The 18236-nt window shown below is 39.7% G+C and overlaps 2 protein-coding genes across 2 annotated transcripts; one reads left to right on the forward strand and one right to left on the reverse strand.

Moving 5' to 3' along the window:
- Positions 1-7423: 7423 nt before the first annotated feature.
- Positions 7424-13876, forward strand: GCK72_018900 (uncharacterized protein; the record flags this gene model as incomplete). The annotated part of the gene is made up of 5 exons (XM_053732789.1): positions 7424-7523; positions 8462-8869; positions 9335-9517; positions 12484-13595; positions 13673-13876. The coding sequence occupies 5 exons, from the start codon at positions 7424-7426 to the stop codon at positions 13874-13876; spliced, it is 2007 nt and encodes a 668-aa protein (XP_053581702.1).
- On the reverse strand, positions 12735-17940 carry GCK72_018901 (uncharacterized protein; the record flags this gene model as incomplete). Its single annotated transcript, XM_053732790.1, has 8 exons — positions 12735-13107; positions 13196-13299; positions 16878-16994; positions 17041-17193; positions 17365-17445; positions 17497-17555; positions 17605-17727; positions 17775-17940. 8 exons carry the CDS (start codon positions 17938-17940, stop codon positions 12735-12737), a joined length of 1176 nt encoding a protein of 391 aa, XP_053581703.1.
- Between the last annotated feature and the right edge of the window lie 296 nt (positions 17941-18236).

Consider the following 18236-nt stretch of genomic DNA (forward strand, 5'->3'; position numbering starts at 1 on the left):
TGATGAGATGAGTTAAGTATTGAGCAAAGCATGGCTAAAAATCACTTGAGAGTCCATCTTTCTGAAAATTTAAGACTCCATGATGTTTGTGTTCTATCTTTCGTTTCCAAAGTTACGAGATGTCCCTGACTAACTTCACTTCCATGTTGAAACCCCAACATCAATACTCACCGATAACTTTTTCATTGCAAAACCATGAACTTTTATTCTATTTCTTGGAAACTAACATAATCTTGTCGCCCATCTTTGGTCATCGAAACATTTTTATCAATGTCATAAGGGCTTTTCCCTGTTGCTCTGTTACTTCCCAGTTGTTTTTCTGTTGCATCGGTCTTCTCTCCGATCTTCACCCACCCTGTCATTCTATTACCATCTGATTTTCCTCTCGAACACACCAAAAATCAAATAAACATCATAGTTTTTTCTTGGCCTATCCATCAAATCGAGTATCCGTTTTATCTGTTTTTCGTGTTCAAAACGTTTCACGTTTTCCCCCGTTTTTCGGGGGTTTCAATTCTGGCAATGTGCCAACATGTGGTACCGATGGAAAGAGAGAGGGATAGAGAATCGAAAAGTGAGAATAAAAGAGATGAGAGAAGAAGTGAGGAGTGAGAATGCCAGGTGGTTGTAATGACAATTTCAATCTCATCTCACATTTGCTAGACGTCGTGCCGTCCCTTCAGAAGTTCATTCGGCTAATAGAAGAAAAAAACTTGGTTCATTGGTTCCGAACGTTTAAGATTCAGCTTCAAAAACGTTGGAACTAAGTTTTGATTCAAAATAACAACGAAATTGGATCAAGCAACTTCCAGACTATGCTGGTCAGCGCTATTCACGATTCTCCAGAAGTGAGCTTCATGACTTTCGCTCTTTCACTTGTATCCCAGATTTAAGTTTCAAGAACACCATAATCATCAAATCTCGAATCTCACCTAAACTTTTTCCGTAGAGATCAGCTGACTTGACCCCCAAAGTTCCATTTTCTTTCAGTTTTTTTCTTCTTTCTACCTTTATTTGTTCTGCTCGACCCCGGAGAGCCCTGGCAGTTAGTTTTTTCGTCTTCCATACTCCGCTCGACAGTTTTTTTTCGACTGTCTTCTTGTTTATTTTTTGCCATTCCATTCTACCTCTTAATCTATCGTTCGACCGTTCTCCATCTCTTTTCACTGTCACCACTAGACAGAGTTGTTTGTGTCAGAAAACAGAACACAGTACTAACTGTCGAGCCTACAGTACCCCCGTATAAAAATACTTTGTTTCTTCCGGAATATAAGGGACTCCTTACACTTTTTGTGCTCCGTGCTCTCGTCGGCTGGAGCAAAAGCTGAAGATTGGGTATGAGGAGACAGGTGAGTGCATTGCACCCTCTTCGCCACGTTGTAACTTTAGGATGATGGGAAGTACTAGGGTGGTTCTAATATCCTTTTCTCAATACCTTTAGTCCGTTTCTTCTTTCTCTATATCTCTCTCCCGGTCTCATAGCATATGTACTCGTTGCGTCATTAAGGGTCAATTGGAATTGGCTCTTATAGACACCCCATATTCATGATTAATTTATTAATTTTTATTCTCAAGAAGAGATTTGGATTCATCCTTCTAGACATTTGGATGTGCTCAAAGAAGCAAAAGAACCAGCCACTCGAGTTTCCAAGCAAATAAACAATATCCTTCAAGGTCTCCTCCCTATTTCAAATAGCTTCTAGACACACTTTTCAGTGTTGTTTTTTCATTTATCTCTCATTTATTATTTTGACGCCATTCCATTCAGTTCTAACAACTCCAGATTGAATCCAAGTATCAGAATCCGCAATCATTTTTCAAAAACCTCTTCTTTGTTCACCAGAGCCTCCTTAGCTCAGTTGGTAGAGCGTGAGACTTTTAATCTTAAGGTCAGGGGTTCGAGTCCCCTAGGTGGCTTGCCTTTTTCTTTTGTCACCTTTTATTACCGGCTCAGTCTATTGTACCTTTGACACATTACTCTGAAGTGGATGTATGGCAATGCGAATAAGGGGAGCCCCCCGCTGCTATGTTCTATTAATCCGATAGTGGTACATACTATATCGGCAACTACAAAGTGTCGTGCCGGAAATCGGTAACGATCAAATATGTGCACAGTATTAGCTAATTGTTTAATTGTGCAATTATGATAGGTTAAGTTGATTTAGAAGTTAAATAACTTATGAAATTCATGAATTGTTTACTCCGAAGTGACGAATCGAACACATCTAGGTTATTGACCTTTCTCAGAAAGGTTTTTTTGCTATTTATTCGTTTCGAGTTTCGAAGAACACAACACCGAATTCCGAATAGGTGAATCATGTTGTATGTGTATAATCTTCTTCTTGTTCTTTTCTCTCTCACCTTTTCAATTGCCCGATTTCGATACGATTTCACACCTTTCATCGTCGCATCATCATCGTCATCCTCATCATAGAATACCCCCATCTCTGCAAAAAGCGGGCGGCGACGTGCGCGCATTGGTTTAATCGGTGTGTCGAGATATCATCAGATCATCAGGTGCATATCTATCTCCAGACACTTTCCGCACGGTCATGACAGACGAAGCGCGCCCGACCCGCGCGGCACAAGTAGATCAAGATAATCTTTTAGTGTTGCGGAAAGAGATGTTGCAAAACTTCAGGTTCTCTTTAAAGAATAATATTTTCTTAGACAGATGTTGTCTAATTAGAGATTTATAAGTCAGATGTCTACGGGGCTGAATTTCTCAAACGCTGAAATTTGAGAGGTTTTTGATCGCCTAGAAGGAGTACTGTACTTCAGAGGCCTCGAGAAAAGAGTACCGTATTCTTGATTGATAAGAGTCTAGAGTCATATGATGATCCGGATATGATTTTATTGTGATTCACTCACGGAAGGTTCACGTGAATACAGTAGACCTAATTTCAGTAAAAATGGAAAACTGCAAGAGAAGTTATTATAATGATTATGGGCTAATGCAGCTTAAAGTCAGTTGGACCAGGTTACTGTACTTCCACCGTAACCAAGGTATTTCTGTTTGGTAGTTGAAAAATTTCCCTAAAATTGTAGTAGATACCCTGAAAGCTCAAAACTTGTGAAGTACATTTGATTTTCCTTTTCTGGATCTATTCTGACATTACGCAACTTCTCCTGTAACCTTTTGCGCAACACTTCCTTTTTGTGTCTTCTCGGGATAAATGTTTGTACATACATGTCTTCTATAAAAAAGATACCTTCTTCCGGTCCGTTTTCTTATCCATACACATACATACACACATATTGGGCAAAAGATACGCATCTGTCTCGTTTAACCGCGTACACGTAGACAACAGGCGCGACTAAAATGGTGGGGGCAGATGAGACATGTCTCTTTTCATCTGTAGTTGTCCCCCCAGGTCGCCCATGATGCCGAAGAAGTTGCCCACCCAGTGTGTGTTTTATTTCTGTTTCACCTATCAAAATCATATTTATCTTCATTGTCATTGTCACCTGCCGCGCCGATTTCTCCTCGTATGATTTTGTACCCCTACATGTCTTTCGATCTCCAAGAAGCGAAACGGTCGACCACATGGCACCGTGCCAAATTTACAGCTAATGGGCGGAGACAAAAGACACACGTACAATTCTTATCATCGAAACTGAGAGTAAGACAATGTGCTCTCTCTCCGCCAATTTGGCAACATTTACTTGTGCTTATCTTTGCACACAGAAGACCATAAAAGTTATCATCAATTAGCGATCAAAAGAGCAAGATAGTGTGCTCTGTGAAGAGACGTAGATATCGTGTGCTATGACCCAGTTGGCAAGTACCAATGTTTGCCTGTAATATAAAGTAGAACAAAATATGAATAAGAAGAAGAATGATGGTCCGAACATAAACTGATAAAGGTGACATAATTGATTTGTGTAATAGTAATAAGACTGTCTAGACCTTCAAGAATGAGTGTTTGATCTTTTGCACTATCTTAACAGTCGTAAAAAGAACCATCGTAAAACTAGGAGCTGCCGAGAACATAAATTATTTGCATACAATTAAACTTTACGTTTGCATATATTATGTTTTTATGGAAGAGAAACATGAAAGTCTTAAAAACTTTTTTGGTTAGCATTTCTCAGTAGGGTACAATAATGCTGATCGTTCTTTCTCTTTCATTGGAAATTTCTAGGTTCAGAAATGAATGGGAAGTCTATATTCTGGATGGTGCTGGATCCCAGGTCTTCATTGACAGCTTTCTACTTCTATTCCTAGCCAAATTTGATCTATTTCGACATTTTTCCACATTTTCCGAAGGAAAAGAAAACCAACACAATTGATCCTATTAGTTAAGCTGTCTGACCTTTAAATCACATAAGATGGAGACATTGTGTATTCCGAATGGTTCTGTAAGGCTACCGTAACCTGAACAGTTTCCACGTGTTTCATTTTTAGATGTCTTCTGTAACGTGACTCCGCCCACTTACATTGGGGATCTCTATCTTTATTACCCCTTTCTGTATCCTTCTCCTCGTTTTCGCGCACTCTCCCCGCGATTTCTCACACATACAAAGGGTGATTTGATGGCGCGACGACACCTCCTCTCGTTTTTTGCCCTCATGAATCTGCCGGCTGGTGCGCCAAACCATGTGACACTTCTCCAGTTGGCATAGTTCCAAACGATGTTCAACTCCTTCTTTTTCTCTTTTTACCGACAAGAGAAAGACCACCTCTACCGTTTTGTTTCGGAGCGCTCCTCACCCTGAAGACATCGCCGCGCCTCCTCTCTTCTTTCTTTTTTCGTCGACGTCTTCACTTTTTGAAGGCCGAATTCTTCTGCTACTGCCCTAGGGGTGGGCAGAAGACCCCCGCCACCGTCGTCGGTGATGATGAAGAAGAAGAAGAAGACTTTCTCGTTTGTCTCTATTTTTTACCGAATGAAATAAAAAGAGACTGCGAGAGAAAGAGAAACGGTGAACTAGAGAACTAGGTCTGATCTATACCGTTCTTTACATTCATTGACACTAGAGTACGTATGTTTGCGTGTAAAACGAGGCGAGAGTATTAAAATTCGACTAAAAATTCAAATTCGTACGCCCCTCCTTGCTTATCAGTCCCGTTTCCCATCCCATCAACTGACCAAATGTTGCCATTTTGACGCCTTTCAGTCGCCCATCAAAAAGTTCAACTGTTCTTTCTCTACACAAACTCCGCCCACTTTTTACTAGCTCACTTTCCGTTCTTCACTTTCCTCGCCTTTCTTTTCCGGACTGACTGGACGGAGTCAATTCATATTTTATGTATGACAAAATATATTCCGTGTTTCTCCCTTTCCTTATTCTTGTTCTGTCTGGTCTGAGGACCCATCTCAACTCATTTCTCCGGAAGAACTCATTCTGTTAGCAGCTTCTTTCTGGCATCATGCCAAAAACGTTTCGTTTTTTCTCTAATCCTCTTCGCCTCCCACACTCTATTTAGTCTTCGGTTATCCACTGGTCAAAAGGAAAGAAAAAAAGAAAAGAAGAAAAAACGACCAGCTGAAAAGCGGAAAAAGCGAGAAGAGAAATGAGCACCACACCACTACCGCTTCTCTCTTCTCCGCGAAGAAGGGAAGGGTTTGGTGCCCCCCCTAGACATGTCTGGTGAAATAATGCCAATTTGAAGAGCAAGACGGAAAAAAAATGGAGACGGGGGGAGAGGAAGAGAAGGAAGGTCCCATTTTGCAACATTCCTTTTTTCGCAGTTACTCTATTCTTACTGCCAATTTATCACTTTTCAAGAGATATCATTTCTGATTTGAGATTTCAGAACTGAATTTTGTTTTAATATTGCTTAGAACTTTTTGAATTGTGTTCAGGCGAACTGTCTTTTCTCCTAATTATTCTCAGACACTGTACTCGACAATAATGGCCATTCAGCTGTGTATTCAATGAATTACATAATCTTATCAAACCAAATGCACCCAAACAAGAAACTACTACTCTTGAGATCTGGCTTGTTGTCTGAGCATTGCATATTATTCTGATAATGGTTCTCGAATCATTTCAGATGATTATTTCAGAATATCTCGCCCATATTGTAAATAACATCTGTTGGATTCTTCTCACATCTGAAATCCATCCAAAAATCTAAAAGTGTTCCAATGTTTTCCAATTCTCCACTATAATTTCTCACTAGTAGTTGTTTTTATTTTATTTTATTTTCCTTGTGCACATGTGCTCTGGTTCCAATTTTGTGTAACCCGATACCATCAAAGCATCAATCCTAGACGGTGTTGTGTTCTGAGTAGTACTCGCTCTGAACCATATAGACAGACCTTCTCTAACCAGCGGGACGACACCTCATAAATTATCATTTGCCTTCCTTCCTTGAAGGACTATCTCTTCAGACCGCCTACGGTAAAATGGAAATTTATTAGTCTTTCTCCCCCTCCCTGCGTTTTCTTTTCTTTAGACCTCCTATCCCGCGTCCCATTAGTTCTATCTGAATGTTGCATTTCCATTTTTCTTCATGGGTGGCGTTTCGTTTTCGGACATTCTGCCAGACACCCACAGAAGAAGAAAAAAGAAAAGACGACCCGACAAGAAATGATGCGGTAAAATGACCCCTCGAATGGCTTTCCGAGAAAAAAGAGAAACTAAGAAGTTCTTCTTCTCATGTCGGGTCTTCAGGGGTTAAAAAAGACAAAGGGGACGAACAAAAAATAACAAATAAATCTTTTAACTGTCGAATTTCGACGACCGATTTTACTGACTGGGAGGGCCAAATGGCACTAAGGGGCTATTTAGTGAAGAACAGAAAAAAAACAAACTGACACAATCTCTGAAAAAGAAACTCCTTGATCAAAGCCATCTGGAATGGAGAATTTGTTTATTGTGGTCATGGTAAGTCTGGAAGAAAGAGGATGCTCAGCAATCTGAATCTCTCTTTTGGATCAGAAGCCTAAATTTGAATATGTCTCACTGGTCTAGTTCCTGACTATTATTAATTCCTAAAAATAAAATATATGAATTGCTGCATTTTCAACAACTGTTTCTCAAGACCTTACATGAGATCTGGATCCAGATTTGATTTGGATCGGAATCTAAGCCTCAATTCCAGCAAAAATCCAATAATTTTCCACACAAAGTGCTCTCTACTTCCCATATTCCTTCCTCAGATAATCCTAGATCATCCAAAACGACACCCTCAAAATCTTTCCTCATCCATTTTTTTGCCATTCACCAAACTGATTTCTTCTTTCAATTTATTTTTTTTGGAGCGATCTATTATTTGAGCAGCTTTGCAGACTGAGTGAGAGAGCACAGAGCACTCAGTCAAATTACGATTCTATCTATATTCTATTTTTCTTTACACCATTATTCTGCTCAATGCTGTAAAGTCCGATAGTCTATCTTTGTTTTACAGTTCTTTCCACCTGTCTGTCACAATATAAACATAACGAATGATAGTACAAAACATCCAACATGCATGCTTGCATTTGTATTTGATCTTTTGAACATCCAACTCGAACTCAAACTCTCCGTACCTGTATTTCTCTCCGCCCTCCTATCATGGTCTTCTGCAAAATGTAGGTGGGGCGCTATGCCGCCGAAGCTCCGCCCCTCCCCCAGACACCTTTTCACCAGTCACCCCCCAAGCACACTTCTAAAGAACGTTGGAGGTGGCAACACACGCGTACAAGTGGGCGGAGCCTAAGGACCACAAGTGCCCCATCTCTACACCTTCCAACTAATTTCAATCTTTTTCACCTCTTGTCTGTCGGGGCGGTTTTTCGTCTCGTTTTCAAAAATTTCTTCTTCTCAAAAATCAGAATCTCTTTTTTTTCATCATCATTTTCCTGCTACTTTTGCCCTCGTCCTGTCCCTCTTCCCGCCAGGAGAAAGGCCAGTTGCTCTTTCTTTTTTCTGATTCGAGTCTGCTCTTCCCTTCCTCATTTTTTCTAGAATTCAAAGTACTGATACTGACTGATTTGGGAGCCAGGGTGAGCCGCCGCCCCGTCCTTCACCACTTTTTTTGCTCCGATTTTTGTCGCAATGCCCTTCTTATTTGTTCTTCTTTTTGCGCCTAACTCTTTTTTTTCTCTTATTCTTGCTGCTTCTTTGCTGGGAGCTTCTTACCCCTCACATCCTCTCTGTTTCTCCGTCCGTTTTTCGAAGTCGAACTCGGTTTTGTGTTGGTCTTCCTAAATACCCTTCAACCCAAAACTTTTTTGTTGCAAAGAAGTTGGTTAGTCATCTCCGTCAGCTGGGTGACCAATTCTCTTTTGAAGAAATCCGACCATCTGGAACATCCTCTAAAAACTGTTTCATTGCTTCCTGATCTTCCTCATCTCTTTTTCTCCTTTCCATTACTATTTTAAGCTTTCTACACTTTCATTTTAATACACGTAGTCTGTAGTCATGCTTTAACATTTTTTGCAACATCAACCGTTTCCTAGACATGACATAATCTCTTATCACAAAAACGTTTTCTCGGAAAAATTGCCTCATTCTGGTCTTTTTCCAGACCCGTCGTTGATGATGCGTCTAACACACAATACATCGTACATATCGCTGTCAGCACTGGAACAGCAGCCATGCGGCTCATCAGCTACCATCTTTCCGCCAGTCTCCAGCCCCCAGCACCGTCAACGAAGGCCTGTTGTTCCATTAGAAGATCAATTATTGGAGAATATGCAGAATGTAACTGTGAACGACTACGATTTCATTAGCCTTGGTATCACGCCTGTCAACATGAATCCCTGGCAACCGAATTCAATGTCGTTTGGAACAGCGTCAACAAACGGATTCACGGGCTCAGACACCTCATCAGCACCAATGTCACCTATCTCATCACCTGGACCGAGGAAGAATTATGGAACACACGGGAACGGATATCATCAACAGACGCAGAAGTCTTTTTATAAAAGTCCAAGTAAGAAAGTTTGAAGCACTTGGTCGAGAAAATAGTCTAGAACCCATGATAGGTCTATATCAGTGAAGCCAATGGGCCCGATCTCAAGCTAGATTCCAGATAAATCTCTAAATTAGTTTCGATTTAACATCTCTACATCTCTGATTTGATCATCTGATCTCAATCCAAAATGTGATTAAGATCTTCCCTCCATCGTGGTCCCTAGAAAAATTAATAGGTCACTTGCACTTTTCAATATGTGTGTGCTCTGAGCCAGTAGAATTTTGCATCACTCGCCGCTCCCGTAGAGCCCATCGCAAAAATTGCAAGAGATAGTGTGATTTGCCACCCAGACGCAGCGTGCTATAGAAGCGAGCCGAAAGTGTTGCGGTTTTTGTGTACAAACAATTCGTCTCTCCCCGAACGACAAAAAAAGATTATCAAGAGGGATAGAATGGAACGGGCTGATCCTTTTCGTTTTTTCAGCACATCCTAACCACTTCCGTAATAATCGAAATGTCAATGGAGGAACTTCTCAACAGAATGGATTCCATAATGGGCAACACTATCAGAATCGTAATGGCTTCAATGGTAACAACGTTCAGCATACTGTAGCACCAACCGTACGAACGCTGCGGAATACTGAAGATTACAAACCAGGAATGAGAGGTGAGCAGAGAGTTTATTGCAAGTTTTTGATGGCCCATCCAGCCCTTTATTTCCGCTTTTGCAAAATGTTGCGTTTTCTTCGATGCCGCACCTCTTAGAAAGGGCCTATAAACCGGACACTAACCGTTCGAATGAAAGTGGCTGTGTTGCGATAGAGAGAAATAGAGAGAAGGTTGCATTGCTAGAGAGCGAGAGATTCACTTTCGAGTATACATACAGTGCGAAGTTGCGATTTCGAGAGCCTCTTGACCTTTATCTCGTCGTCTACCTGATGGATTTTGCTGTAACCAACTAGCCGTGGGGTGTTCATTGTTTAGAGGAGCGACAAGGGGCGCCAGGTGGTACTAGCCAAAGCTCCAGAGGAGGGGATGACGAGATGCTGATGCTCCAACGGGAGGTGATAGGTACGACCACGCGGCTGTTCTGAGATAACCTCAGTGGCGCCTGGCGACGGTGTTTCCGTTTGAAAGTTCGTCGAGTCCACGCTCATGCACTTTTTGTGGCAGATGCTGCATCCCAGGGAATGGGATAGGATCAAATGAGCATGGGACCCTTCTCTTCTTTTTGCCGAGTACAAGGTACTAGACTAGCTCACTGAATCATTGGGTTTTCGTATTTGAAGAAGAAGAAGAAGCACGTTTTTTCATTCGTTTACACACAAAGAAGAGACAATCGGAAAACCCATTTATCACCGGGCACTTCTCGTTTCGATAGATCGCCGTGAAATTGTTGCAAAATGGAGACCCCGGTCTTCATTACACATAGCCCCCCTTTGATCTAGACTGAAATCGAGTGATGTGACATCATGGGTTTTTTCATCTTCAAGGCGGAACTAAATCGCTTGGAACAGAAACCTTCCTTCGTGTTTGATCTGCTCTTTTCCACAATTTCTCTCCGCTTGTTTGGCTTGACGCCAAGCACTTTGCACTTTTGAACGAAACGCCTAAAACTTAGACTAAGACCATAGAACCCAGATCATCTTTTTTCCACTACCCGATCCCATTTCATTTGCATACTCAATTCGCCACCCATACTGTCCCCGTCTCATTCATTTTCCCAGGTTCCGGCTGTTCGTAGACTCGTTCAAATTTGGAAAAAGGGCGTGAAGAAGCAAGAAAGTCGGGGGAAAAGTGTTCGAAGAAATGTTTCCCACACACAGAAAAAGAGTGTTTTGTTATGGGAATGTGTGTCCCGAAGGCCTTTCACCCCTCCACCCCATTTCAGGGTCGAACGACGTGACGGTGGGAAACGAAACATGAGAACTTTTATTATTTCCACCGTCTTTTTTGATAGGTAGTTTGTATGCACTTGCCGAATTACTGTATTAGATAGTTAGAAAAAACGAAGAAAGTGATCGATTACATTTTTAGATTTCCGTGAGATTAGAAGAGTAACGACGAAAAAATGGAAAGAAAAAACGAGGAGAAGAAAGGAAAGAAAGAGAACGTATCGATAGATAGACCCTGAAAAAAAAACGAGTTTTTTGTTCATTGAAAAAGGAAAAAATTGGGAAGGGTGGCAATTTTGACGCCACGGGGAGAAAACCATCGAAAAGTAATCTTGAACGAAGAAAAAATGAGGAAGACGGTGACAGAATAAACAACTTTTTTTGGAGAAAGGAAAAGAAGAAATGGGAAGGAACAAGGAAAAAGAAAGGTTCCCTCATTGATTCCGTTGATTCTGTTAGGGATTTAGGTTTATTAATAGAACCTAATCTCAAGTTCACTAGACACATTAATCGGGCTGTTGCTCTCGCCTTACTCCGTTCAAAACAACTACTGAAATCTTTCAAATCCAACTCTCCCCAATTTTATATCTTCCTATTCAAAACTTATGTACTCCCTCTAGTTGAATACTGCTCCGTCGTTTATTCGCCTCCCCCATCATCTAAACTAGCGCACAAGCTCGAAACTCCTCTCAGATTCTTTTCGCGGAAAATTCTTCAACGCTGTAACACACCTTATTGTTCCTACTCGGATCGCCTCTCCCAACTTGACCTCTTTTCTATGCGCCACCGTAGGCTCAAAGCGCAACTACTTCTCTTATACAATCTTATAATCGGCGCCTCATATTTTCCTAGTCTTGAGACCCATGTCAGGTTAAGTTCCTCCTCCCGTCGCCCAATGTCTCTTATCTGTATAAATCCTAATTGCTCTAATTTTTTCTCAACTGTAATACCTATTTGGAATGCCTTAACTATTAATGTCCCTCATTTCCTTTGCCCATCGGAATTCAAGTCTCTTCTTGTGAATAATATTGCACGATTCTGATTTTTTTTTCTTTCTTTATTCTCCCTCCCCCTTGCCCAACACCTATTTTATATTCCTTATTCCCGGTTTCCTTTCTCAGGTTTAGTCTCGTGAGGGACTTTGCCTGACCTCCAGTGACATTTTCTGTATATTTAAATAGTTAAATAAAATATCAATATCAAGGAAAATGGAGGGACTGATACTTGAGCTTGGGAATAAAAAGGTTGAGCTTTGGAAAATTATAGAGAATGGTAGTCAGAAAGTATCCGAGTCTTCTAATTTGCTGATGGTCAAAACTGACTTCCTTCATTTAAGTTTCTCTATTCATACAGTAATCTTCTCAATTTTTCTCTCTCTATAAACTTTCTAAAAGTACATAGCATCGAAACAAACTAGTCCTTCCTTCGCTACTCCATCCTTCTCTTCTTTTCCGCGCTAATGGCTCTTTGTTCTACCGTATTCATCGTGTTCCTCCGTTCTCTTCATCGTATTTCTCCATCTCATTTATCTTGAAGACCACCCTTCTCCTTCTTCTTTTACTTCTTTTCCACCAGTCACTTTAATGATCATGTTTACGAAATGGCGCACGCCAAGCCACACGACCACCATGTTAGGTAACTGATCTGGAATAGAGATAGTTCCAGACAAAGGCAATTTATTTCTCATAGGAGAGGCAAAAATGATGATCTCATCAAATTCTGTACTATCTTATTTCAGATCTTGGATACTGGTTGAAGAAGTTGCGACTCCACAAGTATGCTCCACTCTTTGAAGACATGACGTATCGACAACTTCTGAATGTTAACGACGAAGTTCTTGAGAAGATGAGAGTGACAAATGGAGCTCGTAAGAAGATTTCTCAATCAATTGAAAAGCTGCACGAGCGACCAGAGCTCCTCCGATCTCTTGAACAGAAAATGAAAAATGGATCTCAATGTGTAAGATGTGCAATTTGTTCGATCAGGCAATTACTCTGGAGTCCATTCATCAAGTATGACGGTGGAAATCGTAAGACATCCGCTGATATCATTGATGGATTCAATGTTCCAAGTCAAATGATCTCTGATGATAACATTCCTGCTCTCGTTTTTCGTTGCATTGAAACTCTCAACAATATGGTTTTCCCTCTTCGCAAAGGACTTCAAGATTTGGAAGATGAATATCAGCTGACTATGTTCCATATGTTTGAAAGTGTCATGAAAAACGAAGCATTCACTCCGAATCAACAACGAAGAGCGTACATCATGAAGAAAAACGCAAGAAACTACGCGAATCCGGAGGAAATCCGTCGTCATCGGATGGGAATGGTATCGAGTTCTCAATGCGAGGGATGCCACCATGCTGAAGTTGTGAATAGAGAAAGACTCATGGAACTTCAAGACAGACAAGCCAGACAAGCACGTGGTGATCCAGTTGGACTCTCACTTACTTCCTGCACTGCAATCCTGGATTTGAGATCTTCGAACATGAATGGACGACTTGAATACAATGTTCCACCGGCACCTGTTCCAACTCAACGGATTCAGAAGAGGCCTGCGTTTAGTGGAGATATTGAGGATGAATGGGATGGATCTCCAAAGATCACAGCTCCGTCAAGTTCACCACCAGATTCAGTTATATTCGAGAGTCTGGTTCTTCCTCAAATGAAGTCGTCACACTTCTGGTCGAATGTTGAGAATATCTGGGGAGATGATGGAAACAAACCATCAACATCCTTCAGATTTCCTTTGTATCGGAGACCAGAAGAAATGGATGAATCATCAAACACCGAGAGTCCAGTAAACAACGAGGATGCATTCACATTTTTGGAAATGGTTTCTGAGAAACAGGTGAGTGATGCGGGGTATATCGTAGGATGTACAGAAATATAATTTTGCATTCAATAATCACATATAAACTTTTTCAGCCATCCAAAGATATATCTCTTAGCGATTTCGCTTTCCCTGAAGCCTCTTCAAAAAAAGCCAACTCCACCGGCAGTGGTTGCTCTTCATCTGAAAGTGAAGTGTCTATCGTAACATCTCCTTGTGCTTCAATGACGGGTACAGAAGATGAACCGATTTTATACGGTGTGAATCAAATTCTGTATCCATCGTCTCCATTCGAATGAAATTTCTCGTAATAATCCACCCTCCATGAAAAATAACATTAGGTTTAGCCATGTTTGTCACATGATTATCATTTTTCGCCTTTTCCCTTAAATTTGTCATTTTGGTAACCTTGATATCTTCTGGAACACCTTCATTGAGAAAAAACCAGAAGATATCAGGGTAACCAAGTAAAAACCCCTGTTTCTAACTTTGTATCCATTCAAATCGGTGAAAAAACACTTCATTTGTAGGCTTTTCTTTTCTTTTCTATTTAGTTTGCTCCCATGACTTCCCATATAAAATCGCCTTTTAGTTGCATAGATCAAACATGTATCAATACTGTATTCACCCCCTTCCATATATACCTCTTACCATCTAATACCTCTGACTTTCATCAAACTACTCTCACTCATTTTTCGTTCGTTCTAGAACGATTAAGTTCTCAATTTTCATGTCTAAATTCTTTTTTTGCACCCAAAAACCCACCTAGATCTTTCCATGTTAGTATTACACGTTGTGTCCTTTCATTTTTCCAACATGTTTGTCCATTTTGTGTCTGTTTATCCGTTGTCCTTTCTCTCATCGATTTGTATTGTTTCTGAGAATTCTAAAATCCCATGTTTCTTTTTCTTTTCTTCTTCTACTTCCATTTGACATCAAAAATCCCGATAAGCTTTCTTTCCCATCCCCAATATATTTCACTTGTTCACACAACCCAATCCAGAAAAATCCCGCTGCACCACAGTTGCCTTTTCCACAGAAATGTGTGTATTTTAATTACAAACATTTTCATAGAATAACCGACTTAGTACTATCCCACCACAGATCCTCTTGCCACTCATTTCATTCAATTTCTTCCTAATTCTTCTGAAAAATGTATCTTACCCTTTCCGCCCATGCGCGTAGTACCGTGTTCTCCATTCAAATGGAAACCGGTCATTTTGCTCAATTTGCTTTTTATTCTTGGAGTCGCCTGGGACATTTTCAGTGCCCGGGGTCCATGACACTTTGTACCGTCCCTCATGTGCTTTTCTACCCTTTGGTTATACATATATATACTCAAGTGCCTTCTTTCTTGGTTTCTGCCATTTTCAGTAAACACAATAAATCGTGAGAATGTTGTTAAAAACCTGTCATTTTTGAATTTTCAGAGAAAAAGGTGGAATTTCAGAGAAAATGAAAAGAAAAGTGCAAAAGTATATATGAATAAAACATGAGTTGACAGAGGCAGACAGACAAAATTCCGATTGCAGAAATCGGATTAGGTTAGCCAAAAGACCATATTTCAGGACAGGAACGCTGGGTGATGGTTGAGGGAATGAAAATTCAAAACACAAAAGATTTAATAGCAAGACTGTGGAATATAACATTTTAAAGAAGTAGAAAAACTGTAAAAAGAAAGATTTCGAAACTGAATCATTCGAAAGAAACATCTGAAACTCTAGAGAAAACAGGTGAAATGTTGATACACACATCTTAACTTATAAATAATTTACATCACTTTTGTCTTCAGCCAGTTTCATTTATTTTCAATTCTAAATTTTGTGGCTTTTAATTTTCAGTTCTTATGGATGAGTACCGAAACGGATACTATGCTCAGAATTGTCATCCTGATACATTCACGTGGTTTGATAGCTGGGAATATCCCGCATATTTCTCTCATAGTATATCTCTAATTATGATTCCTCTTAACATTTTTGGAGGATACTGTATATTGTTTCAAACTCCGAAGAAAATGGAAGGATCAAAATTAATAATGTTCAATTTGCATTTCTGGACTAGTTTTTTGGATTTATTGATCAGTTCCCTGCTCACTCCATACATATTCTTTCCCGCTATGTGTGGAATTACCGTCGGAATATTCAGTTGGTTACAAGTTCCAATTATAGTTCAAGTTTTTCTAGCTCAATGTGGACTGGCAGGTAAATATGAGACGAATAATTCACAACAAGAAAAACACACTGAAGAAAATGTATTCTTTTCCAGGAGTCGGTGTGTCTCTGGTGATTATCTTCGAAAACCGTCACAACGTAGTTGCTACTGACAGATGGGTCATAAAAAGGAAATATTCAAGAATATTATTTTACGTTGTTAATTTCGGATACGGTTGTTTCTTCATGACTCCAACGTACTTTTCAATACCAGATCAGGAAAAAACAAAATTCGATTTGTTAAAGGTTTCTGTGTTCTAGGTCTAACTAGTCTTAATTGTCTCCGTTTCAGATAGTTCCTTGTCCTACTCCATTATATTTCGAATCGAATGTTTTTGTGCTTATGGACCATCAAGGACGAGCTTTTATTCAAGCTCAATGCACAACATTTTTCTGTTTTCTGGTACTCGAGGGCGTATTTTTTGTAACCAGAACTGTCTATTTTTTGACTGCGAATAACTCTTCCTTCTCTGAAAAAACGAGACAACTCCAGAAAAAATTCTTCAAAAGTGTTTGTATCCAGGTGGCGATTCCAGTTTTTATAGTGATTATTCCAATCCTATATTGTGGGTGTGCAATTGAATGGTACTATTACAATCAAGGTGCGCGAATCAATGAAAACAAACCAAAGGATGACTCATCTCAAATTTCAGCATTCAGCAACACTGCTGTTATTTGTATAACATTTCATGGAATGAGTTCAACAATCGCGATTCTATCAATTTATGAACCTTATCGAAATTATACAAAATCATGTTTTTCTAGAATTCTGAGAGAGAAAAGCTCGAATCCAACGACTCCGAAAAATATTTCCGTAACTCCTAAGCCATCGAACAACACTAATAGAAGACCTACACTGTTTAATGTTCATGTTTGATTTGTTTCTTCATTTTTCAAACTAGTATCAACAACTCTGATATTCAGTCTTGCCAGGTGTAAAATTTAAGAATAAAGTGTAGTTTTTCTTTGATTTTTATTCTAAAACACAAAAAATTAGAACTTATCAAAAATCCCACGAATCCTTCAATGCTTCAAAATATTCAGCTTGCGACGGCCTCATCGAAATCTGTTTTCCTTCCAATGTTCTTACAGATCTCATAGATTCCACGTCTGGTTTCACTCGTTTCTTCGATAAAATTTGTTTCTTCAAACTTTGACTTCTTGCTATCAGCACCCATGGAAATATGCACACATATACATTCAAAATCTGAAAATCAGATTATGTCTTCATTTAAGTAAAAGCGGCAGTTTACATTATTATACAGAAAATTTGCGATACCGTACTCCCAGTTTGAGAGATCTAGTAGTAGCCACGTCCAGATAGGAACCATTGACAGAACTTTGAATACAGATGCTCCAACTACTGCAGGAAGTAAGGTATTTGTCCAGGCGTAAACTTCAGACATCTGAAAATTCAGGGGTGTAAAATTCAAACCTTCAAAAAATAGAATCTGAGACTTCTAGGGGCTTCTAATCTAGCCGGAAAAAGTTACCCTGCAGCGAAAGTTTGAATTTCGGAGTAAACTAATATTTGAAGTAAATTTCAGATCCATCAAACTATAAAGATCAAAACATACCTGGTATCTCCTTTTTAGACTAGCCTTCCCAGCCGACAGCCTATAATTTCTCTTGCTACTCCTCCAGGCTGAAATCAGAATCTGAAAATTCATAGAATTTGTTCTACTTACGTCGAAGTCTTCAAAACTTACAATCAATCCTAAGTAATCAGAAAACTCCATGAGCAATGTTGCTAAAATCAGGTGCTCGTCTGCAAAACCTTTCGTTGGTCACTAAACCAAAGAGAAATTCAAACTTACACACATGAACTGCCAAACTGAAACAAAAAGATAACAACAAAGAAATTACGATTGAACCCGTTATACAGCATAGAAAAGTTGGACTTTCGTGAAATGCAGGATACTTATTGGCTGCGTACCTCTCTGAAATATTTCTGGCTATACAATCGATCAGAAGGATAAAAACTAACCCATGGAAAACAATAACATTGAAAAAGATTGCAGACATACTCCGAACTCATGAATGAATTCCCATGCTTTACTCCTTACAGTTGTTGATTCTTCCGTTAAAGCATAATACTTTCCGGAGCTAATATACTCCAGTATGGAGAGACCGTAGGACGCGAAGAGATTCATCGAGAAACCAACCATCATAAGATATATTCTGAAAGTTCGAAGGTATAAATCTGTTCAGGACATGAAAACACTCACCTGCAATATGAATGCAAACTTTTAGAGTTCGATACCAAGTACACGAAAAAAAGAGAACAAATAAATGAATGAAAAACGAGAATTGATTCGAATATTGTCATGACAAACCATGCAGACATTTTCCAAAATATCTGAAAAGAAAATTCTGAGCTTCTGTTTGAGTTAATGAGATTGTGCTCCGCCACAACTATGATGTTGTTTCACAAACAAAGAACATTAGA

Source organism: Caenorhabditis remanei, chromosome V, assembly GCF_010183535.1.
Source record: "Caenorhabditis remanei strain PX506 chromosome V, whole genome shotgun sequence".
NCBI lineage: Eukaryota > Metazoa > Nematoda > Chromadorea > Rhabditida > Rhabditidae > Caenorhabditis > Caenorhabditis remanei.